At 42.9% G+C, this 9828-nt stretch overlaps 1 protein-coding gene across 2 annotated transcripts in view; it reads left to right on the top strand.

The window, feature by feature from the left end:
- Positions 1-5100, top strand: part of AXDND1 (axonemal dynein light chain domain containing 1) — an 84100-nt gene extending 79000 nt beyond the window's left edge. For both annotated transcript variants that reach the window (XM_032611764.1, XM_032611763.1), the window contains exons 24-27: positions 602-684; positions 1551-1774; positions 3032-3092; positions 4651-5100. In XM_032611764.1, coding sequence (XP_032467655.1) covers positions 602-684; positions 1551-1774; positions 3032-3092; positions 4651-4675 — 393 coding nt within the window. In that variant the 3' untranslated portion in view covers positions 4676-5100. The remainder of the gene's footprint in view (positions 1-601; positions 685-1550; positions 1775-3031; positions 3093-4650) is intronic.
- The last annotated feature ends 4728 nt before the right edge of the window (positions 5101-9828 follow it).

The raw sequence follows: 9828 nt of genomic DNA on the forward strand, positions 1-9828 counted from the left end.
ATGAAGTAAATTATTAATAACATAAATATAGTTAATTTCCTTGATCTTTAACTTAATTAAAGAAACTTGTTTACCCTTCTCTTTATTTTTTAAACCTTTTCTTCTTTCCCTGCTTCTTTCTGTTGATATTGTTCTCCCTGCTTCTTCTTTACAACTCTAATCAAATTTATGTCCACCAGAGTGTGAATAATTTGCAAGCTGGTATGGTATTTGGCCACAGGAAATCCCTATTCTTCTTTGGTATTAAGAATGTGCTTAGGGCTTCCCTGGTGGCGCAGTGGTTGGGAGTCCGCCTGCCGATGCAGGGGACACGGGTTCGTGCCCCGGTCTGGGAAGATCCCATATGCCGCGGAGCGGCTGGGCCCGTGAGCCATGGCCGCTGAGCCTGCACATCCGGAGCCTGTGCTCCACAACGGGAGAGGCCACAACAGTGAGAGGCCCACATACCGCAAAAAAAAAAAAAAAAAAAAAGTGTGCTTAATCATCTGCTATATAAACATGAATAGCAGAAAAAGAAGGCTTGGTCCAGAACATACTGAAGAAAGAGGCTATTTATCTTTGGGACTCTCAGTTCATTCATAGTACATACTTTCTTTGTCAGAGAGAATCAGCTAATGAAGGTACATTGGCCCCAAGGTATCTTGAAACAATGGCTGTAATTGAATGCATGCAGGAGAAGTTAATGTAAGTATGAGACACCACAATGGTAAGAAGACAAAGGTTGCCGACCAGGAGGTCTAGCTGAGAAATGTACGCTTCTTGGCTTACCTTTGGTTCTCCTGCTTCTTTTTTCCTTACAAGTGGGGTGGGTATCTTCAAATCTTCTGCTAGAGGCAGTGAACTACACTGCTCCAGGAGGGACATCTGTCCTCAGCCACAGTGAAGATGGAGGAAGTCAAGTGTGTATGTGTATATCTGGGGTGGGAGTAGAGTGTTAGGAGGGATCCAACTCAGTATGTTTCTAGGAGATGAACTAGAGAAATAAATGAAACTGGGAGAAGCTATTGTGCGCAGGAAAGAAGGTTACATAACCCAAACTGTAGGAATGACAACAGAGTTAAATAGCTAAGAATGCTACGAGAAGAGAATATAGACATATAACATGTGCCCTAGTAATTAAGAAACACACTTCAAACTGGTTTTCTTGATTGTAAGATCTGGTTTTAAAGGTGCTGGAAAAGAAGGGACACTATTTTATTTGTTTGTTGGATCACATCAATAAAGAGAAGCCAAGATTAACCACTGAAAAGGGGTTCCTTGGCTATTGATGGAGAATTCCAAATACCCAAAAGTCAGATTTCACTAAGAAATGATAAATATATTGTATTCTTAAATCACACCATGTCTGCACTCTGACATTACCATCCAGAGTAGCTCCTAGGCCCCCAGTTCTTGGCTAAACATTGATGCTGCTGCTTCCCTTATTTGTACTGTTTAGATATATTCTTCTAATCCCACTGCCTTTTTTGGATAATGAGTTTCTAGATATGAAAGGCACTTTTCCAAACCTTTCCATTTTATTGTGTTTCTCTGGATTTTGTCCACATCAGAGAGGTTGAAAGCAGAGCCAGACAAGCAGAGGAGAAGTTTGATGATGCGAATGAAAAACTTCATTTTACCCTTATAAGAAATAAAGAACTGGAGAAAGAACTAGAGGAAATACTGATGAAGTATAAAGACAAGGAATCTGAAGGAGAAGAAGAAGAAAATGAAGGAGAAAGAGAAGAAGAAGAAACCAGCCCAGTAGAAAGAGCCTCAAAATCTCCAAAGAAAGGTGAGGATTGCTTTCTCATTTTACTTTATTTAGGTTGTATTTATGAGCAAAAATTTGATTGGGTCATAAATATTTTAGAAGAGTATCAATATCTTTAGTGATGATCTACTAGTTCATACTTCTCCTGGGAATGCGCACACATATAATTATATAATTATCTTGTTCAGACAAGTCACAAAAAGGAAAACCAAATGACTAACAATGGTAACTAATAAACTAACATGAGATACAATTTTTACTTATAAAACTGGCAAAGATTTTTTTTTTTTTTGCGTTATGCGGGCCTCTCACTGTTGTGGCCTCTCCCGTTGCAGAGCACAGGCTCCGGACGCGCAGGCTCAGCGGCCATGGCTCATGGGCCCAGCCGCTCTGCGGCATGTGGGATCTTCCCAGACCGGGGCATGAACCTGCGTTCCCTGCATCGGCAGGCGGACTCTCAACCACTGTGCCGCCAGGGAAGCCCTGGCAAAGCTTTTTAAAAGCAAAGAATACAATGCTGGCCAGAAGGGACAAAGTAATTAGTTTCACAAATAATACTTGTGGGTGGGCAGACAGATATAGCTCTTTCAGAAAATAATTTGAGTGTATGTATGGATATGCCTTAAAAATACACATATACTTTGACTTAATAATTTCACTCTTGAGAATCTAGTCTAAGGAAATAATCCTAAATACAGAAACAAAAATTAATGCACAAAGATGTTCAGTGTATCATTGTATCTAAGAAGAAAAAATGAAAATAACCTACCTTTCCAGTCATGGAAGAAAGATTAAATAAATTATGCTACGTTAAAATACCTGAATATTATACAACCATTAAAATGGTATTTACAAGGAATTTGTAATGACATGAGAAATTCTTATGTTAAAATATCAAATGCAGGAAACAGGATATGATACAATATTTTAAAGCTAGAAAAAAAAACAGAACAAAATATGCCCAAACATTGGTATATATTGTATCTGGTTGATAGAGGTTTATGGGGAATTTTGTCTTTAGTTTTTAGTACTTAGTGGATTGTCTATGATGAAAATAATCTTCTTTATTCTATAGGAAAAGGAATTTAACTCTTCATTTTCTTATCTGTAATTAATCTATAATCTGCCCTCAAGCAGTTCTTAATATCCCCAATATTGGAGGCTATTTTTTGATTTTTGCTTTCATCTTCAACCTGCGTCAGTTCCTAGGACAAGTCCTGGTGCCAGGGGTAGTACTGGGCAGATATCTACTTTCTTTTTTTTTTTTTTTTTTTTCAGATATCTACTTTCTGTTTTCTCTGTCACCCCTGTCTCTACCTATGCCTCCCCAGCAAAAGCAGTAAGTTAGCCAACCCCTCACAGTCTCTGGCCCAGCTATGATATATCATATCAGTGTTGGAGGAGGAGTGTGAGCCCATTTTCTCCCCTTCTGTTAACTCTGAACTGGTAAAATGTTAATCATTACAGGTGTGAAAATCCTTTAGCTTTACATCTGAATATATGTGAGGGAGTTTTCATGAATTAAAAAAAAAATTGTATCTTCTCCTATTGTGTAATTTTATCCTGATAATCTGGAAACTAGACTTTTTCCAGTTTACAGAAAACTAAATACTGTATGCAAACCACACAAAAGGTCTATGTGTTAAACTAGAGCGGTTACCTCAACATGGAATGAGTGACTTTAGTTTTGTCCATTTCCATAAAAGTCTTGGGGATTAGTTTAAATCCAGAATTTAAAGGTTTTGATAATTTTAGGTAGAGGATAACGATATACAGTTAGGCCCCAATCTGCAAACAACCTACACAAGTTTAGGTTACTGCCACTCTTACCCTCCTCCACACCCTCATCAAAGTCATTGCCAGGGGCTCAAAAGTAGAGGATGAGAAGCCTTGCAAAGCTTAGGGGAACTGGCTGCTAAGCAAGGCAATCCCCATGCCATGCGGTGACCTGAACATTTCTCCGAAAAACCCACAATTTAAACATTTCTTAGAATTAGCAGGCAGCTCCTTTAAAAAATGCAGACAGCCCTGGAGCAGTCTGACATGCATATGGCATATACTGGGTCATATTTATATGAGTTAGTGCAGGGAGATCACTTCTCTCCTGATAGTTGTGCAGTGAAGGAATGGAAAATCATATGGCAAAGGTAGGAGCCTTGTGAATGCTGAGTAAAGAGATTTGGATAGAGTAGGAAGACATTTATTTTTGTTTTATGTCATTTTTAACAATTAGCGAATCACTGTGTTCTGAGTTATTAATGAAGAAACGAATCGAGAGGGGAGTTTACACAGATGAATATGGCTTAGTCTCTGATCAAAGGGAGGCTTATGATTTAGGAATGGGGGCAAGACAGGGTGTGAACAAGGTGACTGTCAAATGTGGGATGAAGGTGGCAGCACCAGTTGGAAGGATTCCAGTTGAGAACCTTGGTGTCATGGAGCAGCCAGGGAGAGCAGGCTTGACAGCAGAAGTCCTCCTGCACCCATCCCAAGGGTGGGGCTTGTGTAGGGTCTGTGCACGGGACACTGGAGGGAGGGACCAGGAGATACAAAAGGGCTACAGTGATGGATTTGGGAGGATTCTGGATACTAGCTCTATTTGAATTTTTTTTTTTCCCACCAAGCTTGGGGTATGTACTGGAAGGAAGAAATATTCTTCTTCTTTCTCTTCTCTCCTTGACCACATACTACTCTTTTCCAGGACCCACTAACTGACTACACTGAAACTTTGAGAAAATGCATTCTCAATCCCAATAACCAATGTAGAGTCAAGTTTTGGGCAAATAGTTTGTAGCTTGGGGCTTACTCATGCAGAACAGAATTTTTTAAATGCTTTGTAAAGTTAAAAGTCCTTAGTAAATATATTGTTACTACAATAATTGTTTTTGTCTTTTCAGAGGTACAGCGCAAGGAGGGTTCTAAATCCAGAACTCGGACTAAAACCACTTACAGGATGAAATCCAAATAGCAAACATAGGACACTAGGCTTCACCATGGCTTCTGTCACTGTACCCACCCCAGATATCTCTGCACTTTTGAGCTGACATTGTGGCTTGATTGAAGGGACTCCCTTTGCAACAGCTACCAGAAAAGCCATGACAGACAACTCAGGGACATCTTCTCTTTAAAAGTCACAGTGATGGCTGTAAGGAATCGGTGTATTAGCTTATTTCCAAGATTAAAAATAGGCTGTGCAAAGGTTTTCTAGCCTCTTCAATTGATTTCCCAGCAGAAGTCTATGAAAAGTGTCAGTTTCTGTCAAGAAAATAATGCTTTTTGAGGACTTTGAACTCTGCAGAGAAGAGTGGCAAAGAAAAAGCATTATTTTTTCAATTTAAGGAGAGGATCCTGGGCTTCCCTGTTGGCGCAGTGGTTAGGAGTCTGCCTGCCCAATGCTGGAGACATGGGTTCGAGGTCTGGTCCGGGAAGATCCCACATGCCATGGAGTAACTGGGCCCGTGCGCCACAACTACTGACCCTATGCTCTAGAGCCGGCGAGGCACAACTACTGAGCCCGCGTTCTACAATTACTGAAGCCCACGTGCCTAGAGCCCGTGCTCCGCAATGAAGAGAGTAGCCCCCACTTGCCACAACTAGAGAAAGCCCATGTGCAGCAACAAAGACCTAATGCAGCCAAAAATAAATAGATAAAATAAATAAACTAAAAAAAAAAAAAAGAGAGAACGAGAGGATCCTGATAATGCCCTTAGGTTTCTGCAGCATTTTCAGATTTCTTATTTCAGGCATTCTGAAGATTTATCTGGCCTTCACAATAACCCTGCAAAGTAGGTGGAGGAGACACTGTTATCCCCATTTCTCAGAATGAAATAGAGGCCCCAAATGGGTATAAGACTCCCCAGGGTCACAGAGCTGATTGGTGCCAGAGCCCCCAGCTTGCTGGACCTGTGTCTGGATTGTTTGACAATGGCGATGGGCCACCAGGCCATTGCTCGGATGGCTTGCTTCACAGGGGCTAGTGTTGCTGAAGATTCACCCAGAATCTCCATTTTTAACTTTTATCGCCTCATTTATCTGCTCTGTTCGTGACCCTGGATGCATCTAGGCTTAGAGATGGACTAAGCTGTAAAAATATGTTGCAAATGACAAATTGACGTCTGGGCAGTCGCTCAGCAGGGGCCCCTCCTATTTCACTGCTCCTGGCTCACTTGCATTTGCTTTATCTCTCCCTGGCTCCAAACACCTCCGAGATTTCTGCACCTGCTTTGCCTCCGCATATTTGGTGTTCCTTTGGATTTATCTCCTGGAATTGTAGGCCTTTGCCTGCTCCTTGAACATCAGAAACCCTCTGACTCCAGAGTCCTCAGCCCTGTTTAAGCCCAACCACTGGTCAGGCCCACCTTGGCCCACATATATCAAAGTGTTTGTGAGGTGGGTCTCAAAAATGTTTGGGGTCAGTCTAAGGCCTACTGGATGACTTCTTAATTCTGGGGAAAGAAAACATGAAATTCTTCATGAGCTGACTGGGCTCATGGCCCAACTGAAAGCCACAGCTCAGGCTAGTGGCTCGTGCTTCCAGTTACCACTTGCTGGAGCAGAGCCAGCCCTACCCTTTTCACTTTCCTGAAGAGATTCTTGAATGATTCTAGCAAATTTGGGGCTTTTTAGTGGGATTTCAGCCTACTTTTTAAAAAATTAATTTCCTACTTTGTAGGAATGAGTCATCATTTCCATACAAATCAGCAGCCCCCATCCCTGAACATGAGCGTCTTGCCCCTCGGAATGTGTCCGCTCCATCAGGTGGAAGGCTGTCTTAAAGGTCAGAGTTATGCCTGGTGCCACTACGATTAGAATGAGATGTTTGGTACCATAGACCTAGTTGGAGTGGTTTGGTTGTGAGCCACAAAAAGCCATTCTTACCACAAGCGAAAGGATAATTTATTGAAAGCACGTTGGGGAGCTCAGGAGATTGAAGGAAAGTCCTAAAGAACCAGGCTAGGAACAGATAGGATGAGGTAGTTTTAGATTTCAGAAGCAAGAACTGCTTCACCATCTCACCCAGTTGCTACCACCAAATGAACACCAGTCATTTCTTCCATCCTTACATTATTCTTAAAGTCCCATGAGGGAGAAAGGCTACCTCGTAGTCACAGACCACCCCATGGATGTACCAGGGATGGTGAGAAGACTTCAGGGATCTCTTTAGCTTCCTTAAAGGGAAGCAAGGACACCTTGCTCTGCTGTTCCACCAAGACAGAACACAGTATGGGGGAAGGAAATGCCCGAAGAGAATCAGGATGCTGGTAGGAAGGCATCATGAATGTTAGGTGGTTAAAAAAAAAAAAAAAAAGTATGCTACAGAGAAGGCCTCTGCACTGCTGCTCCCTGAAAGTTATCATGGGCAGCTCCACTTTCCCAAGTAGCTGATGTGTGGGAAGTTTTAGATAGTCCTTGAGTCCTACCACACCTCAAGATCACCCTGAGGTGGTCTCCTGAGCAGAGTGGAGAGAGGAGCTCTTGCTACACTTCTCTGTCAGTGGGGCTGCCAGGTGAGGCTGTTGTGCTTGTGTTAAAGGAGACCAGCCACTCTGTGTTCAGATGTCCAGACAGCCGTGCTGACTGGAGGTGCCTCATCACACTCCACTGGGTCCCAGTCCCCAGGCCTAGTGGTGATGTGGTCCACGTCCCTGGGAAGCCGAGGTGGTAGTGTCTTAGGAATCCTAGAACTTGGAGCAAGTCCCCAGTTCACCAGGCCTGGTTCTTCATCACACACCCAGACCAACTCCATGCATGTGGGCACTGTGTGATTCTCTCCCAAGAGTTCTGGTCCTATGCTGTGGTCCTACTGACTTGACTGTGGTCAGGTCACTTGTCAGGTGCTTTCTGGCACACATTGACTGGGCTTTCCTCTTGTTCTTGGCCTTTCCTAGCTGGAGATCAGTGACTCTGATATTGCCTGGGGAACCTACATTTTGCATTTCACTTTCAAAGACTGCTGAGAATTCTGCTTGTAGGCCCCAAATCTCTAGAGCACTGTTTGCCCACTTCTGGAATTTTAAATAAGTGTGCCACCTACCAGCAAACATTTTCCCACAGGAAGCAGAGGAGCTACTCTAAAATTAGGAGTCTAACTGCAGTAGCCCTGTTGCCTAGGGCCTGTATACCTCCAAAACAGGAGTGCTTGCTATCTGTGCCTGAGGCTGAGGTCCTCTGTAGCCATATAGATGGGAAGCAGTGTCTAGAATTCATCAGGACTTCTACCTCTGCCTCAGGAGAATGGAGAGTTCATTCCAGCCAGGTCTGCCACAGCCTCAAGACAATCTCCTATTCAGGACTGTTGAGCAAGTCCACCAATCCCCCTGACCTCAAAGATGGGCCCTGCCACGTACAGTTTTTCAGAAAGCAGGACTTCTTAGATGGTGCATCTGAGAGCAAGACCAGTGAAGGCAGCCTTCCAGACACTCCCAAGACAATCCCAGTACACAGCAATGTCATTTGGCCTGGGCAGTGTTCCTGTTGTTCTGGAATGGCTGATGAAAGGGCTCCTGCATGCCTTTCTGGATTGCAGTGGCTTTTGTTTGGAGGGCATCCTCTTGTACTTGCAGGGGTTGGGTTCCATGAGCCCCTGATCTGACAGAGGCATACTTCAGGCTATCTCTAGGCCAGCTGTGAGAAACAATTTTGAAAGTCTGAAGATAAGATTAACAGTTCCCATCATCTGTCTCACCAAGGCAAACTGCTCTTTGGCAGACAAGATATTTCCATCCCAGATGTCCAGCAGATCCTGAAGTTCACAAGGTACAGCTGGTAATCCATTCCCATTTTCCGCTCTGGCCACCCAAATAGTCAAACCCAGGTAAGAAAGAAGAGTGTATCTGATTTCTGGCCAGAACTATTGCTCATCAAGAGAAGAAACTCCTCTCTTCTGTCTAGATTTTGCTTTACTATCGTGCTAAAGAGCTCTACACCTTTGAAACAAATGCTTGAAATATTGTGGGGAGGATTCTAATACAGGAGACCTCATATACAACCTCTTAAGCTGGTTCTGTCCAAGAACAACCACCCTGGGGACAGGAGCTCCTAGCCATTGGGGCTACTTTTGAAGCATGGGGACAACAACCTGTATACGAGGCCAGGCTCCCATTTGGATGAGCCCAATTACTGTCATTTAGAGCTACTGGGCTAAAACCAGAAACATAGTAATAGTCATGATTTATTGAGCATTTATCTCATGTAAGCACTGTGCTAAGCACTTCACATGTATTATCGCATTTAGTCACAACAACTCTGTGAGGTGGGTTCTACTTTTATCCCCATTTATGTCAGGATAAGTTGCATGTCCAAGGTTAAACATCTAATAAGTTACAGAGTCTGGATCAAATCTGGTATATCTGACAGCAGAGTCTAAGCTCTCAGTTACAGTGCTACTTTTCCTCTCCAAGCTCAGGAAAAGCTAGAAGCGCAGTTGATGAACCCTCTTTGAAGGGATTTGACTTCTACATTCTCTACTTAATTGCTCAGCTCAAATACTCAGCAACGGCATTGACACACAAGCCAAAATTCTAGAGGACATCAGAACCTGCACAGTCCTGATAGACTCTGCCAAAGAACATTGTAGCAGCCAGGAGCAATCTAATGAGGAGGAACATACTTTATCATCCAGACATGATCCCCAAGAATATGGAGCACAGAGGCATTGGCAGAATGACCTGCTAGGCCTCCCAGATATAGGGGAGTCCAAACTGCAGAGCTCCAGCATTACCCTGATATGCTGGTGAGCTGGGGTTGCCCTTAAATTTCTAAGGTAGGCCTGCTAAGCCCCTTTAGGATGACCCTCTCTGTTTTTTTTGAGTTGTATGAGCTGTTTCACTGTTTTGGTTATTAACCCCTTGTTGGTCTCATCATTTGCAGATATTTTCTCCCATTCCATAGGTTGTCTCTTCAGTTTGTTGATGGTTTCACTGGCTGCGCAAAAGCTTTTAAATTCGATTAGGTCCCATTTGTTTATTTTTGCTTTTATTTCTTTTGCCTTGGGAGACTGATCTAAGAAAATATTGCTATGATTTATGTCAAATAATTTTTTGCCTATATTCTCTTATAGGAGTTTTATGGTGTCA

Source organism: Phocoena sinus, chromosome 1 (genome assembly GCF_008692025.1).
Source record: "Phocoena sinus isolate mPhoSin1 chromosome 1, mPhoSin1.pri, whole genome shotgun sequence".
NCBI classification, from domain to species: domain Eukaryota; kingdom Metazoa; phylum Chordata; class Mammalia; order Artiodactyla; family Phocoenidae; genus Phocoena; species Phocoena sinus.